The sequence below is a fragment of the Dipteris shenzhenensis genome, chromosome 29, assembly GCF_047967505.1.
Source record: "Dipteris shenzhenensis isolate YYH24624 ecotype China chromosome 29, Dip_SZ_1.0, whole genome shotgun sequence".
In the NCBI taxonomy this organism is placed as follows: domain Eukaryota; kingdom Viridiplantae; phylum Streptophyta; class Polypodiopsida; order Gleicheniales; family Dipteridaceae; genus Dipteris; species Dipteris shenzhenensis.
This window is the reverse complement of record NC_141624.1, coordinates 29,576,979-29,598,539: the sequence shown is the minus strand read 5'-3', so window position 1 is coordinate 29,598,539 and position 21,561 is coordinate 29,576,979. Positions and strand designations below refer to the sequence as shown.

At 42.6% G+C, this 21,561-nt stretch overlaps 1 protein-coding gene across 1 annotated transcript; it reads left to right on the top strand.

Annotated features, from left to right (window-relative positions):
* The first annotated feature begins 12,509 nt into the window (after positions 1-12,509).
* On the top strand, positions 12,510-16,222 carry LOC147882685 (uncharacterized). Its single transcript, XM_087400734.1, has 2 exons — positions 12,510-12,837; positions 12,869-16,222. Exons 1-2 carry the CDS (start codon positions 12,591-12,593, stop codon positions 16,006-16,008), a joined length of 3,387 nt encoding a protein of 1,128 aa, XP_087256860.1. The 5' UTR covers positions 12,510-12,590; the 3' UTR covers positions 16,009-16,222.
* Positions 16,223-21,561: the final 5,339 nt, after the last annotated feature.

Genomic DNA, 21,561 nt, shown 5'->3' with positions numbered 1-21,561 from the left:
TAGGTCAACATAGTGTAGAACAAGCCCAAATGACTATTGCTAGAACATGCCAAGCTACATGGTAAGGGTTGGCTATGTCAAAATGATTTTTCCATTGGACTTAATGGTACCTAGTACCCTACTAGTAGGTAGGTGCAAACAAATGTATATACAAGCGAGTAGTACCATTGATGCCCTATCAAAGGGGTATATATATAAGGGACTGAATGAGAGGTACCTAGGGTTATCCTCTTGCTATTGTGAGTAGGGGTGTTTGTAAAGATTATCCATTGGGCTAGTTGTATTGCCATTGCATAGAATACTTTCTAAGTAATACAAGATATCTTTCAATCATTCCATTTTCTTGAGCTACTCTCTTTCTCATTTGATTCACTTTAGTTAATTATCTTGTTACTTTCCTAGCATTCGACTATTTTTATATTCACTGCAATGACCATAGTACATGCTTCCCATCAAACATACACTTCATTTGGCAATGTGGAAATGGAAACATGCATTACAACACCTAGAATGAATGTAAATCATGCACACAACTGGACTAATGACTCAACTTATTGACAACCATTTGTAGTCAACACTTTTGGTAATCCTTAGGGGAGTAACATGGTTTGTTCTAGATGATCCAATGATGTGATGAGAATACACAATGCCAAACAACTTGCAATGAATGTCAAAACTAGAGAATACATGAGGTTGTTCACTAGCAAAGATATCAACAATAGAGAGAAGAATGGATAGTGGGATTGAATGCTCAAGCTAGAAAAATTTGGGTTATCAATGAAGAGAAGACTTAAACCAACGAGGGAAGCGGGAAAATCGGGTATTTTGAGACTAGATACAATATCAAAGAAGAAAGAGAAAAAGGATCGGAGAAGACCAAAAGAGTTGAGACTCTACCAATTCAGAAGAATCGGGTGAATTCTAGCAAGAACCAAGAAGTAGATCCCCACTAACATCATGAATGCAAAGAAGTCCAAGATTAGTAGCACAATAATCTATATGGATTTGCTCAAGATCCCACCATAAAGTCCACAAAGAGTTGCAACAACAATGAGGGGACCAAAGATGATGATAGAATTCTAGTAATATATGGGATGAGGGAATGAGAATCCTCATTCCCACGTGCAAGGTTTTCGATGAATGGTGGCAATATTGCAAGTCAATATGAAGGAAGAGTAGAATTTGATCTACTTCCCTACTATGGTCATAGTAGATAAAGCCGTTGAGTTGTCTGATCAATATCCAAATGATGGATAGAATTGGAGGAAGCCTTCTTAAAAATATTTCAACATGATTTCAACAAGGAGATGCCATGTTGAATCGACTAAAATCTTGATGAATGAGTGTATGACTTTGCAGTTTGAATGAGGGTGTTGACCAATCAAATAAATAACATTCAATACAATATAGTGTTGCTTTCATGGTTTTTGGGTGGCCTCATTGACAATGCAGGTCTAGATAACATGGAGACAACCTATGTGACAAAAAAGTAAAATGAATTATTCACAAAGCAATTGCAATCGAGAAATGGATCATTAGTAAACCTGATTTTCTTTTGAGATAGGGCAATGAAGAACAAGATGATGATATGGTGGTAAAAAAGAGCATGAAGATCAAGAAAAGAGGGCTAAAAAACATTTGAAAAGAAATGGGAATATAAGGTTTCTAGAAATAAGAGAAGTATGGTGCCACAAGTGCAAGCTATATGGCCATATATTGAATGAATGTTAGATAGTGCAACATATGCAATCGCTTGAGTCACCTTACCAAAGAGTTCAGGTTCAACAAGCATAACAGGATTGTAGAGGTCCACCAAGTGGAAGGGGATGCTAGAAGGCCCTATCATGGAGATAGATTAAAGAGTATTAGCATAGTATGTTTCTTCCATGGCAAGGAAAAGTGTTGTAACATCAATGCCAATTATGGAAGGAGAAGTTAGACATATTACAAAAAGCATGCAACCTTAAAGATGACTCCACACCAACCAAAGGAGTGTTTTTGATGGATTTGGAACCAAAGGTGGTCACAAGATTACAAGAAACAAACAACCAGACAAATCCAAAGAGGCCAAATGAACTAAGGATGCCCTAGGAGCAAGAGAAGAAGATGGCAAAGAAAGTGAGTGATGCATTAAAGCAAAGAAGCAAGAGAAAAAGATGGCAAAGGAGATTAGCCATGCATTGAAGCAAAAAGATCCCCTTGTCAAAGTAACCAAACCAACCAAGCCCTTAGGCAATGAATGGAAGCATAGAGGAGCTAGAGTACAACTAGGTAAGGAACCAAGGTGAGAAAAAATCAAGATGAAAGGTGTTCTAGCAGTGCATAATCAATTCAATATGGCATGGGAGAAATTCCGTGAACTAAACACGATGTATCAAGCAACTATTGGAATTTTCTCCCCACTATGCAAAGTTCTTCTAAAATAGATGGAATCAACAAATCACCCTAGGGCGCCAACTCCCTTTAATATGAAAACCTATCAAAATATTGAGTATGAGATGAATTCAACAATATGCCATGAGGAGATATTATTCAAATTAACATGGTTCTATTCTATACTAAAAGAGCTTCAAATATGTCTTTACACCTTGAAATTTGGGTAACACCTGAAAAAGTTACATTAATTTGAAAGGAGATGGGTTTTCATATTTTAGTGTATTTTTTGTCTTACCCCCCCTCATCCAAAAGAGCCCCCCCCTTGGGCCTCACATATTATGAAAAATATGTACAAATCTTAAAATTTTGCATATTTTTCAAGGTATATATCTTATATTTTGTGGGAGGTGGGACATAAAATTTTCATATTTTTCCCTTGCATATTTGCATTTTTAAAAGAAAATCCATGCATATTATATATGGACATACCCTAGATTTTGGATGAGGGTAGTAACATATTACATATTGAGTTGGGGCCCCAGGCAAATAACCTATACTAGAGCCATTTATCACAAGAGTGGAAGTGATTGAAATGATGATGTAAGACAAAGAATACCCATGATCCATGCAAAAATTTAAAAACACAAGATGAAGAGTGTCCATATTGATGAAGGCTTTGGGATGAACATCATCTTTGAGGAGGTCCAAAAGTGGCTCAAGTTGAAAACCTTGAAGCCATCACCTTTCAAGGTTTACATGGCATACCCTTAAATTGATTTTGAGTAGGAGAGGGCAAGAGATGAACATCTCAATGATGGATGTAAGTAGGCTAAACAAGTGGTGGACCAAGCGCAATTGTGACGATAAGGATGAGGATGATGATAATGGCAAAGAGGTGACTCAATAAAAGTGGCAATCGTTAGAGGATGAATGCTCCCAAAGGGGTTCACCTAAAATCTTGTACCCATAAATTCATATAAATATACTAATAGACATTTTTATTTCATAAATCTATGCATTTAGTAGAAATTAGGCAGATTAGCCCATTTGCCTGACTTTTTTAAAAGCAAAATTATAGCATCATTATAAGCATTTGGATTCATATCAATACTTTTGAAATGCTGCTACCAATGCCTATTCTGATAGATTTTTATGCTAATATTGACAGTAATACTAATGACAATTCTTGCATGAGAAAAACTTCAAGTGTTTAAGCTATCAAAATTTGCATCAAAATGCCTCCTTTTGCTTGTAGATGATTGTAATAGATGTTTTCTTCCAAGACTGGATGACATTATCATTTGGAATATTATAAATTCTTGTCACACTACACCTTTAATCAATCAAGGAATCAAGTAAGTCTAAGATAACATTCTCAATAACACCTAGATTATATGAATCTAATGTCATGCCATCTAGATTGAACACTACTTCTAGTACCTTTCAAGGATTGATGAACTCTGTGTCATATGATGTAATCAATTTCTTGATGTTGTACCAAAGCAAAGATTTGATTCTATGGGAATAGGTCCTTCGACAATCTCGAAGATAAAATATAACTAAGAAATGTAGAGGGATACAAACTCAAAATCAAATACTTGGGATTTATCATAGTAGCAAGTCAAGAAGTTAGTCGTGATACAACAAAAGTGTGAGCATTAGCAACATCCTTGGGAATGACTTGAGCATATTAGAAATGCTCTTCTCAAGCATTCAAACTTTGAAAAAATTTCCTCATCAGAATAGATGCATCTAGTCATGCACAAGAAGTAATTCTCATGCAATAAGATGATTCTAAATTTTTGTATGTTATCCCCTACATCCTTGTCAAAATTAACGAACAAATTACTCATCTACAAACCCTATTTTTCGAGAAATCATTTGGGAAAATAAAAAATTTCACTTTTAGGTCCATGATTCATACTTTGAAGTAGACATACCATTCATCTCTCACGAATTTGCTTAATAAGAAACATCTTCAAGGTCGGTTATCTTATTGGGTACTTTTCTCCAAGATTATGGTTTCAAATCTCTTGCAATCCTAGACACAATCTCCTAGAATAACACAAACTTATAAAGCCAATTACGCAGATGTCCCTTTTGTCCTATCTCATTCACCACTTTCTTCAAGAACTCCACTACCCATCCTTGAACCTGAGTTTGCAACTCCCACAATAGAGGAATTGAAAGAACTTGAAAGCACAAACCCCATAGCTAAAATTGATGACATTTAGAGGTTGGCTTGGATAATGATTATAAAAATAGTAGTGGAATGTGGTACCAAGACAAGAGCAAGACAAGAGCATGAGAGAAACAGTCGTTGTGCAAAGGCAAGAGACATCACTCAGAATCAATAAATTCCTATATTCATTAATAAGTACAAGACTCAAAATCTTACACAATGCATCTACAGGTGCAATGGCCATGACTGTCAATTAGGAAAGGAGAAGAATTCACCCGCCTTGCACTAATCAATGATCACTAGACTAGCCTTCCTGGGTCAACTCCACCTTCCCTTCATGGTAGGTGCCTTAAATCAAGGAGATGGTCACCACATAGGATGGTCACCTATGCATCCACAGGTCACCCTTCTAGTTTTGAACTACCTTAGACAAGAACTTAATGTATCTTTCACCTAGGCACACATAGACTCACTAAGTTGGATGCTATGATCATCCATTTTTCAACACTCTCTCTTGATCAACATCCATACCACATAGGGTGTGCTTGACCACTAAAGAATCACTAAGAAACAAATGCCCATTGGCTAAAAGATTGAATACAAGGATGCTCTAAAGGTCCTTTTCAACCATGTTTGCCTCATGGGAGATTGTATATTTTCTACTTTTGTATTTTGTCTTCTTACCCTCCTTGTCTTGCTTTTTCTTTCTACAATATTTATGGCATGTCTGTTCTTGCAATAGTAGTAGCATATCCTAGGCGCCTTCTTATTCTCCATGAGAAGTGTAGTCTCACTTAGGCTAGGAATAGACCTAGTAGTCTTGTTCACTTCAAATCTCTTCTTTTCCAAAAAGTGGGACAATGCGATGGATGCAAGTGTGGACTTGGCTTGATTTGCAATACTCGATACACATGCATCATAGGATGAAGGCATACATGCAAGTAAGACAAATATAGCTTCTTCTTCATTGATATTGACTACAGTGCCATTGAGTTGATCAATGGGCAATGGATGCCATTAACATGAGGTACCACACTAGTCTTATCATCCTTTTCCTTCTGATATAGTTTCTTCATTAAAAATAATCTTGTAGTAGCATTAGTTTGACCGAAAAGTGAATTTATTCTATTCCATGCTTCATTAAAATATTTGGTAGAGCTAACTTGATAAATTTGGTTATTAGCAAGTCCACAAATGATGAAGGACAATGCTTTAGTGTCACAGCATATCCATTTTGTGATTGGATATCTAATGCTAGATTTTTTATCAGTCCCACTATCTATGCTTCAAAAATCTCATCCATACTATATCTTGATGCATTGTGTGTGATACTTTGTGCCATTAGACTTTTCACTCTTGTCTATGAAGTACCTTGTCATCTTCACTAAGGGTTTGTACTCAAAAGGGGATGAGGCATTGTTTATAAATGAGGGCTTATAGGGCTTCAATCTCACAGAGTTAAGGATCAATTTACACAAAGGGTTTTGTTAATGGTCTTTGCACTTGTTGTAGCTTGAAAGTATGTTCAACAAACTGTTAGTGTTGTAGCTAACTCACTCAGATCATATCAAAACACATCCAAATTAGAAAGTTTATGAAGATCAGGAACAATAGACTTGACACGTTCATTTTGACAAAATAGATCTTTTTATTAGCATGTTCACAAAGTAATATGTGCTAAATAAAACTTTTTTGCAGTAGATCCGACGCAATTGTTTGATCTTCCTTGGAAAGATTGCTTCTCATAGAGATGTATAGACAATGTAATAATTGGTATAGACATTCTCATAATTAGAAAGTAATAGTAGTAGTGAAACCAAATCTACTCTAGACTATGGTGAGAATGCATGAGTGTCTTCATGGCATCACACATAATGGCTATCAGTAAATCGTAATGTGTTGGAAAAACTCCATAGAGTCCATTTACATTAGTGCAATTGCTTCTAGTGAGATAAATGCTCAATTGTTTAGGAAGGCGAGCTGTTGAGCAGTCTTTCCAAATTGCCATAACAAGAAACAAGTCTGAGTTTAATGCCTCAGAGGAGAGCCACTTGGTTGTTGCAAATAAGTTTAGGTGGTATCTAGCATATCTAGTAATATTTAAATGATGAGCTTTAGAATAAAGTAAAAATGCTTGGCAATTGTTTCAAGATGCTTTATAGGCACACCGGCATGAAGTTTCCAATGCAAACTAACACAAACTAGAAATGATTTCAAACAAGCGCCCAACATAAACAAAGTATTACCAGAGAAGGAGAAGGTGTTGAATCACAAGTTGAGTGCACACATGATTGCATCACACAAGGATGCATCATTTTTTACATATTATCCGATCTCCAAACCATGGGGCTATGTCAGCCCAAATGCACACAGGCAGATTTGCTTTAAGCAAAGTATTTTGTAGAAACACCCTTTGATCTTTGGGAAGACTTAGATAACACAAGTCTTGACATCAGTGGTGCACCTATTCTCGTGTCCTCTTTATGTTGCATGGTAGGGCCACCATGGAATCATCAGCATGTTGCAAACAAGCCTTGCTGAACTTTGTTGGCCAATGGTGAGCTAGTTAATGTGGGAGTGAGTTCATGTACAAGGGTGATGATTAGTGAAAATGGTGAGCATTTCTTGTGTGAAGGTGCTCGAGTAGAAGTTTTTGCTTGCCAAAACTCTTCCAAGCCACTTTTTATTATAGATGTGGTGTTCATTGGGACATTTTTGAGTGGAGGGGGTAGGGGATGGAGAAATAAGGGTATTTTTATTGATTACTTATAATGCTTTCATACTAGTAATTACAAGGGCTAGTATCAAAGGAGCACAAAATGTCCATAGTAAAAGATATAACATATCTTGAAGACAAGCAGTGAAATAATTTGTAGCCGTAAACCAAATTCAGTTCTTCACTGGACAGCTTTATGTATATCACCAAGTAAGTTCCAAATGTCTTGAAAGCTTTGTAATTGGATGGCTATAATTGTTAGGAAATAGACTTGGAAACAGACTTGGACTTGGGAGCTGGGGGGAAGAGAGTTGAGGAGTTCTTACAAAAGCTGACCAATAGCGTATTTGAAATTAGCTATATAGACCAAAATGGGCTGTGATTTTGCCAAAACTATAAACAATGAACGAAATGTAATGCATTGTAGTTTAAAAAATGGACATGGAAACTATAAAAATTGATGATGTTTAAGGGGAAATATTATGAAATGAGGTGGTTTTTGTATGTAGCAAAGGACCTGAAAAGGGGGGGGCTTTGGAAAGGCCCGATGGGGGGAAGGGGGGGACGAGCATTTTTTGAGCGAAATCTTCCGAGCATCTGAGCGAAGGAAAAAAAAAGCTTTCAACTATGGCAAAATATGGCAAAAATGGATCAGAAGAAAACATATTTTCACTAGAAATATGCAAAGTATTATAGCAATGCCTATTTTATACACAAATCTTTACGTGAATCTTTAGGCATGGTGAGAACATAATGGGATGGCTTTTGAAGAAATCCACATGTAGAGTAGACTTCTCTATGAAGATTCCCTTATGATCCTTCTTACAACTTTTACTTAATAGGGGGTGACCTTGAAAAACCTCGCTCAACCTTTCTTCATGAAAGGGTTTTTTCAAAGAAAACTCATTGAAGAAAGCCATCTAGGTGGTTTTGCCAGCGAAACCCCTTTGAAGTAGATCTTCTAAGGTAGTTTCGCTAGCGAAACTATCTTGCACAACATTTTTAAAAGTGACATAACTTTCACATCCAATGTCCAAGTATAGTCATTCAGCCACTCAAATTGATCGGAACACCCCACTTGAGCACATCCATGGAGTTATATTCTGAAAAATCTTACATATATAGTATTAAATATTACATGTATTTTATGAGAGTGATATATAAGCCCAAGTTAATACTTACTTATAGTAATTTAAACTTCTTTAGAAACATGTTCATAAATATCTTGTTATTTATGCTATAAAAGCACTAGAAAGATATTGCCATATGATATAAATGTGTTAATAAGTAATTATATATGTATAGTATTATTAATTGAGAGTGGCTATGAGGGATGTTTCTTAAAGGAATTATTTTTCAACACTTTTTTAAGGTAATAACAGGGGTACAAAGGGATATCTATAAATAAGAAAATTTATGTTGTGTAAAAATGAATGAGTGACTAGTCTATATATTTTTATGATAAATGGATCAAGTTCTAGTGAAAATAAAAGTGTAAAAACCATGTTTCCTAAAGAAATACAATTTTTCAAATCTCTTGAAAAACACGCTTGGATAAACCTGCTCATAGGTTTTTTCTCGTAAAATTGACGCATCTAAGGAAGGGGATGTGAGCAGCCCAACATTTAACTGTGGACACCCAACCCAATAATTTTGACATGCAAAATCCTAAACAACCTTTACTTTTGGTCTTTTTGGGAGTTTTCACCACCCGTATTAAAGGATTTTTATTGGAAAATTTCAAGTTGCCTTGAGACTAGCCCATTCTCATAATTGTGTGGGTAAACAAGATTGGAAAAATTCATGCGTGTCCCTGTATGTTTGCATCAACCCCTCTCGAAGAGCATCGTTTCACCTTTCAACAACAAGGAAGATTGTGGCGAGAGGAGCAAGAGCATGATTGGTGATAGGAGTTGTGAAGCGTGAGGAGCTCCTAATAAAAATCTGCTTACTATGCAATTTCGTGACTACATTAGTAGGAACTTCTCTAGCCACAATAGTGAGGCGAACTCCCCCCCTCCCCTCCCCCCTACCCACTCACACATCTGCACACACGATGAATTGTGAGGGGCACAATTGTGTAGGGCCTATGGTGATAGGCAAGAAACCTCGTTGGATGGAATGTGCTAGATTATATGATGAGAAAAAGCCAAGAAACAAGCACTGAATGTAGGTTTGGGGGGGTAGGGGGAGTAAGATTGGGTTCAGACTCCATACTGTCTTTTGGGAGGATAGACGTCAAGGTGTAATATTCACACTCGTAGCATCCAAATGATAGCATTTGTTATCTTTGTTGGAGAAGCTTTACTAGTTGCTGCATAGGGAATTCCGCTTGTTGGAGGAGAAGCTTTACTGGTTGCTACCTGGGGACTTCTAACAGCTTCAATGCGCGTAATTTTTTAATTTACTTTTGTCAGTTGTCTGGTGCTTGGTCTGGGTGGAGGTGCCAGACACACTTAGGCTTCCACCACCCTCAATGATCATCAAGCCATATTCTTCCCTATCAATCCATGCCCCTTTTGATGGAAGGTGTCCACCCTTGTATGGACCAAGCCTTAAGGTTGTATAAGGATCTTGTTATTGGGAATGTGCTATCATATGATGAGAAACAAGATGAATGAGATTCATTCGACCTGCCAAGAGGAAATTGTAACTTGTGAAGGTGGACATTCTCTTCTATCTGCATGTAGATTGTGTTCGGAATCTTTGCAATATGTGCAATCCTGAGCTCCACAAGGGTGGATTTCATACGCCTAAAGCTCATATAGGAATACATCAATTGAGTAGCGGTGAAGCTGTGCAAATGCCTAACATGTGCAAGTGGGTTCCTCCACTACTCAGTGATATCGTGTGTAATTATTCAATGCCCCAATTAGTTTTCCACAAATGCTAAGCCACAAAAAATCTCCAAAAGTAATTTTTGTTTTCGAAGGACTAGCACCTTCACATAGGCCACGTTTGTGCACCATTTGCCTGCCATCCTTCAAAAGGTGATGTGAAGGTTGCCATCCTCGTTAGCCCAATAGGAGGGATGGGCCTGGACATTGACGCAAAAGATTTGTGCCTCACACATGAAGGCCGCTAAGATTTGCCCATTCCATGTCCACCAACCACTACACCAATCACATAAATTAGCAGCTTGCTTTATCAAACATGACTGCCTGGCGGCCATCCTCGAATTCTATTTCCTCCATCGTGGGCGGGTGGTCTGAGGCCAATTACACATTGGAGGAGAGCATGCCCATGCAAGAAAGTTAATGCGCTATGCCAAGTGGAGCATCCCAATTGGGGACGTGATTTTCACTGTCCATCCAAGCATTTGAGGGGGGGATTGTTCTCAACAAAGTATAATTCTCAGTTAAATTAAATGCATCTTGCTTGTAGTAGGATTGTGAGCCCATGACCTCTTGCCATATAATGTGAGACATGTCCTCCTTGGCAATGTGTATGTTGCCCCACTTACCACCATGGGAAAAAAAATGCAATTTGGGTCTGCGAGCTTTAGGTGGATATCCACCTTGAACCCACCCTTATAGCTAGCACATACATGATTAGATATGCGCAGTTGGCCTATGTACCAATTGTGCACTGGAACATTAATCGAGGAAGTAATTTTTTAAATGGGGAGCCCTCCTTGACGAAACATTGGCTGCAACACTATAACTCCCCCCCCTGCCCCCGTTGCACACCTTGTAGCTACAAAAGCCTTAACATGGAGGTGAAAATGTTTGCTTCGATTGTCTATTGCTAGTCAGTAGGGGGTAGTGCATAGATGTTGCGTTTGGCACCTCCCCAAACCAAGGTTCCAACATGAGCATTTGAGGGTGCATTTATGCTCCCACTTCTTAAATGGTATGATCCAGAATGCAGCATGGCGAGTTGCATATTTTTGGTAGCGTCTGCACTGGCTCTTAGGGGGGTTTCACACACATCCGCCTTGAAATGGGCAGATGAGTCTCCGCCAATAAAAAAGCACGCTAACATTGTACCCTCTTCACACCTGTCCGCACCAAACAAGTGACGTGGAATCCGAGTCATGGACGACCGACTAAAAACTTTTAGGTGGCCTCATACGCACACCCAACTGGGTGTCTGGGTTATCTCTGCCAATCTACACACTGTGTAGGATGTGAACCCGGGTCCCGCAGAGCAGAGTCTGACAACCTGACCATCCAAGATAGCCATTTTTGGTGCACGTGTAGTGGAGTATTGATGAGCTCGCTTGTGAATACAAGTGCGGGCGGACCACCTCATAAAACAAGCTCGCTTGTGAATACAAGCACGACCGAACCACCTCATAAACAAGCTTACTTGTGAATACAAGCACAACAGGACCACCTCATAAACAAGCTCGCTTGGGAATACAAGTGCGGACGGACCGCCTCATAACACGGTCGCGTGGGAATACAAGCGCAAACGGACCACATCATAGTGTTCAAATGAAGGTGGATGGAGTATGTAGGGAGTTTAGCACGGAGCCTCGAGAGGATGGGTGTGAAACCCTTAGAGCCTGTGCACACGAGTCCCCCAAAGTGCCATTGGTGCGACTACCACGCCAAAGATGAATTAGCTTGCGTGAACAAAATCTTGAAATATTTAATGGCTTTGACGGAGCTTGTGGGAGCTGCACAGTTCATTGAATGCTATCTTGAGAGCCACATGGCAAGTCATGATTGGGTAGAGACGAAAGGGAGCAGAATGCAGTGAGCTGCAGAATGTTGCAGATTGCATTGAAGGCTGCACTCAGAGCCAAATGGCAAGTGGTGATTGGGTGGAGGCGAAACAGAGCACCAGTGCTCAAATCCGCACGAGATCTGCGCCTTGGAAAATGCAGGTGCAGTTTTGAGCCCTAGTGGCACTCCAAAACTGCATCGAAGTTAGGGGGCCAAGCTCCAAAACCCGCCACCAAAGTCGCTCTACAGGAGTAGTGTGGAGAGGCCCTTAGCCCTAAACTTGTAAGGGCAGGCCACAAACAAAATGATAAGAAGGCGAGTAGGAAACACGAGGGGGTGGGGGGGGGGGGGTGTGACTGTGTTGAATTGAATCCAAGGTCTGCATGCACATGCACATGCACGTACTCACGCACGCTCGCAATTCTGACAATACTCTAAGGCAATCTTCTTTCTTCTTCACCACCCTCACCTGCGCTTCTACTTCACTGAGAGAGTTCACTCTCACGACTCTGAGCTCTGAAGCTCTGAGCTCGCCATCGCCATAGCCACTCCTCTCCTTCAACTAAATGCTTACACTCCTCCTCGGCTCTCCTTCCCATGCACCTCCCTTCCCTCCCCCCAATGCAGCTCCTCCTCCTTATATATGGACTTTGCTCCTCTCCCTTCTTCACCACCTCCTCCTCCCGCCGCCGTCCCTCCTTCTCCAGCTTCTTTTCCTGCTCTTTCTGCTCCTCCTCCTCGCCATCTCTCCGTCAGATTCGCAGACTACTTCCCTCCCAGCTCTCCTTCCCCTTCTGATGCCCCCGCTTCCTCCTCCACTTACCCCGCTTTCTCCTCCGGCTCTTCCTCCCCCCCTCCCCTCCTCTCCTCTGGCCCTTCCACGGCTTCCCCCCCCTCCCCCCCCCCCCCCCCACGCTCTCATCGCGGTCTCCCCCCCCTCTTCTGCATTCGTTTCTGCCTCCGCTTCCCCTTTCTCCCCTCCCTTTATCGACTCCGTCCCTGCTGCTCGCGATGCCGAGCTTCTTGCCCGAGAGGAGCCCAAGTATATTGACCCGTTGCCTGATCCGCAAACGCCGGCTTTCAAAGCCACCGATGCTTTCGTGGACTTGCATTTTGAGGCCACCCCAGAGGCCCGTCAGCCAGCTCCAGCAACTGATACACTTGGCGAGGCTTCGTTCCCAGTCGTTCGCCCGGATCCCGAGCCTAAGTCGATACCTGCGAAACCTTATCGCGCTCCACCAACACCCATAATCTCGGCGTCTCCCTCTTCCTCTTTCCGCCCGCGTACCTGCGATGTTTATATTGGAATACATGGGAATAGTGCTTCTCTGTCAAGGTTTTCGAAGTGGCTACGGGCTGAGCTTGAATTTCAAGGAATTGCGTGCTTCTTGGCGGACCGAGCTCGCTACACCGACCCTCGAAGCCACGACATTGCTCGGCGCACCATGGAATCATGCACCTTCGGCGTGCTTGTCATCAACAAGAAGACTTTCAGAAATGTCTACAGCGTAGAGGAGCTTCAGATCTTCTTGGAAAGAAAAAACCTTGTGCCCCTCTTCTTCGACCTAGCTCCATCGGATTGCCTGGCCAGAGATATCTTGGAAAAGAGAGGGGAAGTATGGGAGAAAGAAGGAGGGGATCTCTGGAAATTGTTTGGTGGCAAGGAAAGAGAATGGAGGGAGGCTATAGATGGGCTGTCTAGGATCGAGGAGTGGAAACTTGAGGCGTTTAACGGTAAATGGAGGGACTGCATCTTGAGAGCAGTGAGCCTGCTCGGGACAAGGCTAGGCCGAAAAAGCGTTGCCGAGAGAGAACGAGTGAGGAAGCAAAGGGTGGAGAGGGAGGAGTTTCCTTTCCCGCAGAACTCTAATTTCGTAGGAAGAGAGAAGGAGCTGAAAGCTCTCGAAGGGCTTCTCTTCGGAGGGAACGCAGAGAACAACAACGAGGATTGGGATGAAGAGAACCACAGGGTAAAGAAGCCATTTAGATCTCAATCGGCAAGGAAGAGTAGCTCAGAAAGGTGGTCACGGCAAACGAAACAACCAACCAGGGACGATCCTGAAGGCAGGCGAAGAAGTGACGCAGACAGGTTGCAAAGTCGATATGTGGGTGACACTAGTGGAATTGCCCGGAGAAAGAGCGACTCGGATAGGTGGGAGAGCATTGTAGCTGAAGGGGGACTCGGGATTAGTTTTGCGAGGATGAAGAGGAGCGGTTCAGAAAGGTGGTATGCAAAGGGACGTGATTCCTTAGGTATCACAGATTTTAGATGGGCAAGAGACCTGGAGACTGGTCGCGATGATGCTTCCTTTACAGAAGGGAGGCAGGAGAAGCAATACCAAGTGCAAGAGGAAGCAGAGCTGCCAAGAGGAAGGAGGGGACAAAGGCTGAAAGATAATTACGAGAGAGAAGGCTATATCAGCAGGCGCAGGCAAGCCTCAAATCTTTCAAGGAGCAAATCTGATGGTGCCCTGTCCCTGAACGGGGGAACTGTCTGCATCTCTGGAGGTGCTGGCATCGGGAAAACAGAATTAGTCCTTGAATTTGCCTACAGGTTCTATCAAAGATACAGAATGGTGCTGTGGATCGGTGGTGAAGCGAGGTACTTTAGGCAAAATTACCTGAACCTTTCTGTTTTCCTGGGCCTGGATGTGGGAACAGAGAGCCAGGTTGGGCCTGAAAGAGGCCGCATTAGAACATTTGATGAGCAGGAAAGGGAAGCTTTTGAGAGAGTGAAAAGAGAGCTCCAAAGAGATGTTCCCTACCTTCTTATAATCGACAATCTGGAAAGTGAGAGAGATTGGTGGGATCGAAAGGAAGTCTCAGAGCTTCTTCCTCGACCTGGAGGAGCCACTCATGTGGTCATCACCACCCGACTTCCCAAGGTCATGAATGTTGAGCCGTTCAAGCTGTTGTATCTCTCGGGAGTGGAGGCCCTCTCCCTTATGAGGGGCAAGAGAGAGTTCTCTTCTCAAGAGCTAGATGCACTGAAAGTGATCGAAGAGAAGCTGGATCGATTGACTTTTGGGCTAGCTCTGGTGGGCAGACTCCTATCAGAGCTCCCAATCATGCCATCTGTACTACTAGAAAAGATCAACAAAGGGCTGCTCGGAGAATGGACATGGGGGCCAAGAGAGGAGGTGACCCTCAAAAACAACTCATTCCTTGTAAAGCTTATGGGCGTGTGCTTCTCCTTCCTGGAACAATTTGATGGGCCAAGAAAACTCGCTTCGCGTATGGCATGGGTTGGAGGATGGTGCGCACCTTTCCCCATTCCAATCTCTCTTCTGGGTACAGCAGCTTTGGATTTCCCGGAGCAATCTCAAACACTCCAAATGCTGAGGACCAGTTTGTGCTGCTGTGGATCCTCTCAAAGCAAGAGATCAGAGACGGATGCAGGCTCTCTGTTGGTGAAATTTGGGTTTGCAAGGAATTGCAGCAGACAAGGCTGGATCTTTCTAAACGAGATAGTGCAGCTGTATGCAAGGAAAAGGGGTGGGGTGCCAGCAGCTAGAGCTATGGTACAGGGGATTAGACAGAGGGGTGTGATATCTCAGCATTCAGAGCATTTTTGGGCTGCATGTTTTCTGGTGTTTGGCTTCGGAAATGACCCAGTAGTGGTGGAGCTCAAAGCCATGGAGTTGCTGTCCTTCATAAAGAAGGGAGCCCTTCAGCTGGCATTCAGGGCATTCACCACCTTCTCACGTTGCCGAGCTGCCTTAGAGCTTCTACGTCTGTGCACCAACAGGCTTGAGGATGTAGAGAAGTCGTTTGTTTCCCAAACTCAAGACTGGTGGGGAAAATCACTGTGTTGGAGGAGGAGTAACTCTGATGGTCGACAGGTGGATGAATATGTATGGCAGCGTGCCACTGTTATGAAGGCTTTGCTCCTGGAGACACGTGCTAAATTGCTCCTCAAAGGTGGACAGTTTGATGCTGGAGAAGAGTTATGTAGAACTTGCATAAGCATTAGAACGGTTATGCTGGGTGAACATCATCCTGATACTATCTCTGCTCAAGAGACCCTTGCTAAACTCGTCAGATCCAGAAGTAACACTTGACATTCTTTCACACTGATTCTTTAAATAAAGGCATCAGCTTGAACAAGAGAGTAAACTTTCTGCAAGCGGTAACTTCGACTTGATCTGGTGGTATAAACTTGTATTCTGCAGAGCGCTGATGCTTTATTTCTGTTAATTTATGAAGGATAGCCACCGTTAGATTTGTAATAGAGTTCTTACTTCCTCTCAATACATGAAATAGGCTCTGTCGAGAAAGGAAGAGGGGTAAAAGGAAAGGGCAAGACCATGAAAATGGGCATATAATATTTACTTGAATAACAGGCTTCACCAATAGTGTACATTGACAAACTTCAGTAACAAGCTTGCAAGAGCTCAACCAGCCGCCTTTCAGATTCTATGAGGAATATTTGCACACCACGCATGCATACCTTCACATGATTTTGTGATAGCATCTCTTGTTTCACAGCCTGCCTCAAGGTTCATACCAGCCTAGTGAGAGAGGGAGAGAGAGGAGTGCAAAGAGGGAGAGAGGGAAGAGTGCACATGATATAGTTAACTATACACTAAGTTGTTTAACATGAACATGAACATGAAGATATACATGTGAAACCCTTAGGGTTAGGGTTAAGGCTTGCCTGTATGTCATAGAGGTATGGTGCAATTTACACCATCCTCAACACCCCCTCTTAAATTGCACTGTGTTAAGTAGAGGGTGCATGTATAAGACCTTTTTGTGGATTTCGTTTGGTGCATATGATAGCATCCAAGACTGAAAGAAATGAGAGTTGTATGTGCATATTTGAGCACAGTGACTACATAGCGGAATCATGTACAATGGGTACAACTTATCTAGTCTTGTACAAGATGTGCATTTTATCCTTTGCCTTTGGAAACAAAGCTCAAAAAATAAGTTGAAGGGAAGAGGAAGTTGCCATTGATCTGAAGTCGTGGATCCAACCATTGATCTACATCAAGTAAGGATTGTATACTACAGCCATGAGTGTATGATGAAACATTGAGTCTCCCCAGGTTGTGCTATGGATGAACTTGATGATGTCCACTGCACTGGGACAAGACCGCACTGATGCATTGGTATCCTCATGCTGAGGAATGATCTCTGGTGATCACTGGATCCAAGGATGGTGCAATGCGGGATGATTGACTCACTGATGCTGGAACATCCTGAAGACTGATAAGCTAATTTGAATTGCTCGTGGAACCTATGTCCAAGATATACTCCGTGTCAGAGGAGAAAGCATCAGGGATCGATGTTGAAATGAAATCACCTGAGGAGCTGAATGTGTTATGGCATATATCTTCGCATGTGGTTGGAGATGTGAGGGCCTCGTACTGAGGACTTACCTATTGAATAACTGCATGATCATAAATAAATTCCTATTGAGTATCTGTATCATCTGTGGCAAAAGATGGAGTCGGATCCATGCATGAAGGTGATGGCTATACATCACTCGAATCAGGCTATGCTGATGAAGATGGGACTGCCTCGTGTTGAGGCCTTATTGTCGAATGTGCCTCATGCTGAGGGCTTATCGAGAAGTGTGCCTCATGCTGAGGGCTTACTGAAGAATGTGTATAATGAGAAAGTGTGGATTGATCCATGCTAGCATGTGCTACATCTGCATATGATCTCTCAAGACCAATGAGGCTCAAGTTTGAATCATAAACTGGTACATACCCTGTGGCAATAAATGGTTGGAGTAGATTCTTTTTCTACTCATGAATCTCATTTGGAGTCATGATTGGTGTATCATCAATTGTGTGATGAGAATGACATGCTGGAGGCGGTCTAAGGCTCTGGCCAAGAGGCTTAGTTGTGTACTGGCGAGAGTGTCTATCCTTGAGAACACTGTGTGAGAGCTGCCACTAGGGGGCTTACGCTAAATGGTCAAAATGAAAGTCATGTGAGAACAACTATGTGCCAAGGATCAAGCTTGTAGTAGTAAAATGGTAGCATCTGTGTGTCGGGCATAGCCAAGAGGCTGTACAAGGCTGATGTAGATGTGTAGGAACCAATGCCAATAACAATCAATAAATATGACTATACATGGGTGGCATATGTGTGTGGAAATGTGCAATAATCCTGAATCCGAGGAGAGCTCTGCCTAGTGTCATCAATCATGATGAACTATCGAATGCCAAGAGAACTGAACTGGTGTCAGATGTGTGAGTGTGTACACCGACGATAGATCCAATGGGATTGATGCCGGTGGGAACTAATCAAGTAATGTGGCAATGGCTTGCTTGGCTTGGTGGCATTGGATCTCCTCTAAGGCAGTACTAGTCTACAGCTAGACTACACATTGAAGCACAAAATGAAGCAAATGAATTTTATCTTGATTCATTTTAAGTATTGGGTACACTGCAATGGATCAGGAGGTGTTTTCGATGATGAGGATTCAATGATGCTGACTTGTGGAAATCTTAGATGTGAAATCTGATATAACAAGTGTGTAGAGCACGAGCTACCGAGCAATTTTTCTCGTTGGAGCACTGCAAAATTGCTTTTGGATCAAAAGTTATGGCCATTTGAATCTATGCCAAAGTTTATCCAAGGAGGGGTTCCAAATTGATGTGTCCTTGTCATTGAGGGTCACCTGCAAAATGCAGAAGTGTGCCTGTGTAAAGGCAAGTGCTAACTGTGCAGCAAGATGAGGTGGCATAATGTTGTGGTACTAACAATGGCTTCATGATGTGGTAGACTTATGTGGTTGCTGACTGGGTATGCCTACATAGCATAATGATGTTGATGTGACAATGATGTGGTAGTCGGCTACTACCACGTGGCTAATTGTGCCAATCGAATATGGCAGGGGCAATGGTGACGGGTCACTATGGGCCTTCTTGCTGACGTGTAGTATGCCACATGTCAGCTGATTAATCTTAGTGTGTCGTGAGGTTGAAGATAAGGTGATCCTCTCTACCACGTGTGTATCCTAGAATCTGTAAATATTTCGACGGAATCTCTTAAGATTTTGTCATTGGAAATGGAGGCATCTGCATCGCCAGTTGCATTCCGAGTGGAGTTTTGAGAGTCGCGGCTACCGTGCGGGCTTGTCTGTGTGGAAGCTGAGGCATGCATTATTGTGAGCCGGGTGATCCAATACGTTGCTGCTGTAGAGGACATTGTGGAGGTTTGGCACTGGAGGACTATCTAGGCATTGTCAGGATGTCCCCATGCTTGTGTAGCCTATTGGAGAGGCTGTTGCAGTGTCGAACATGGTCACGGCGGCTGTGTTGAGCTGCTCATTGTTGAAGGTGTGTTTAATGAGCGATTGACTACTGCTGTTGGAGCCCATATGCCAATAGCATGGAGCTGGAGCTTGGCATCTAAGGCATCGTTGCAGCTTGGGTTGCTAAGCGCAAGAGCTTGTGAGCCATCTGCCTGGGAGCCGCTATGGGTGAGGAATCGAATTCGTGTGCTCAATTGTGCACTGTTGACGTGCTCACAGTCGGTTGTTGCTCTATCACGACATCAAACGTGCATTGAAGTCCTTGGTAGCCACCATTGAGTTGAGACATTGCAGTTGTGCTAAGTCTGTAGGTCGTTGAGGGCCACTGATTGCTAGTAGGCACTGTGGATAGTTGTTTGTGCCGTTGTTGCTATGGCATAGAGATAGCCATGGAGATTGTTGCTCATGGGCTGTTGGCATTGAAGGTTGCCTTTGATGTTGAGGAGCCATGGGCATTCATCAGCCAATTGTAGATAGGACTGAGTCATTGCTATGCTTGGACATCGCTTGGATGCACGGTGGCCACGTAGGCTTGTGTAGATGAGCTTTGTTGTGTAGTCCGCTTGACATTGGGGTTCATTGAGCTTTGGGATGGAGATAGAGAGCTAGTTGTGGATGTTGTAGGCCACTATATTGTGGCACTATAGAGCCTCTTGGTGGCTCATTTTGCTGAGCGTGTGGAAGGAGGTCATGAAGCTTTGCTTCAATTGTGAGTGTGGTTGGCTACCACTAGCTACCGAGGCCTTCTTTGTCTTGCTTGACATGCATCTTGTGCAACTCAGAATGACCTTTCAAAGACTCTAGAGACAAGGAAACTCTATTAACTAGTAGAAAAAAGAACCCTGAGTAGGACTTTTCAAAGAAAAATTCTCTCAAATGTACCACTCTCATTCTCCTTAGACAGAGGGCTTATGCCTTGATTGAGCAAGGGATTGCATGCATGATGGAACAAGGCCTCACACTCTGTCTCTTTCTCTCTCTCTCTCTCAAGAAAAATCTCTCTCAAAGAGGATGCCTCATGGAAGGAGTGCTTAACACTCATGAAGGGAGTGGGAGCACCATTGGCTCTGATACCATGATAGCGGAAGTGAGAGAGGGAGAGAGAGAGGAGTGCACATGATATAGCTACATGTACACTAAGTTGTATTGAACATGAACATGAAGATATCTGATATACATGTGAATCCCTTAGGGTTAGGGTTAGGGTTTGCCCCTATGCCCTAGAGGTATGGTGCAATTTACACCATCCTCAACAGCTACTGCTGCTACAAGTGCTAGTGCAGCTCGATCTGCTACTATTGCTCCACAAGCTCCATTTTTCTCCTTGGCTGGATAGCCATCACCTTCTTGTTCCCATGCTACAATGCAATCTCATCCACCTCAAGAACTTCATGATGATGCAGCTCGCTGCCGTCCCTCTCCATTGTTGTTGGCCATGCGAATGGGAGAGTGAGGAAAGGCAAGCAACTTCCCACAATGGAGAAGGGATGGTAGTGAGCTACATCATCGTGAAGTTCGTAATATGGATGAGATTGCAATGGAGCACAGGAACAAGAAGACGAAGGCTATCCAGCCAAGGAGGAAAATGGAGCTTGTGGAGCAGCAGTAGCACATCAAGCTACACCAACACCTATAGCAGTAGTAGTAGCAATGAGAGGCTGATGGGAATAATGTGCGGGAACTCGGGGGAGCAACTTCCCATAATGGGGAGGGATGGTAGCGAGTTGCAGCATCATGAAGTTCATGAGGTGATGCTTGATAGTATATTAAGGAATGATAGCAAGTGGATTTGAGTGACTACCTTTGAAATGTTGTGGGCTCTTTCTAATGAGACATGGGATTCCCCTTGGACAAATGGCCTATTTTGGCATGCTCCTGGAATACATGGAGCATGTTTAGGTGCCATAGCATCCACCATGTTCCATCTAGCCCCCATGTGCCATACCATGGTCTTTGGCCCATCTGCTATCTGGCCCATATGCTATTTGGCTTATCTACCAAGTGCTATGTGGCCCATGTGCTATCTGGCCTAGGTGCCATACCATCTATCTGTAAAGAATAAGGGAGAGAGATAGGAGACTCAAGTTCAGCTTTCTTCACAACACACAAAAGAGAGAGGACACAAGGTTGGAGGGTGAAGTCTTTCTTCACTTTTGCACACAACAACAATACAATAGAGGAGGGAAATACCCTATATGTCAAAACCTAGAATACGTGGTTCATATGTGAACCCAAACCAAAAACATACGTGGTAGTCTAACTACACCACGAGTACAACTAACATAGGCGGTGACATAAATGATAGTCATCCAGGAGATATATCGGCGGTAGAGCTTGATAT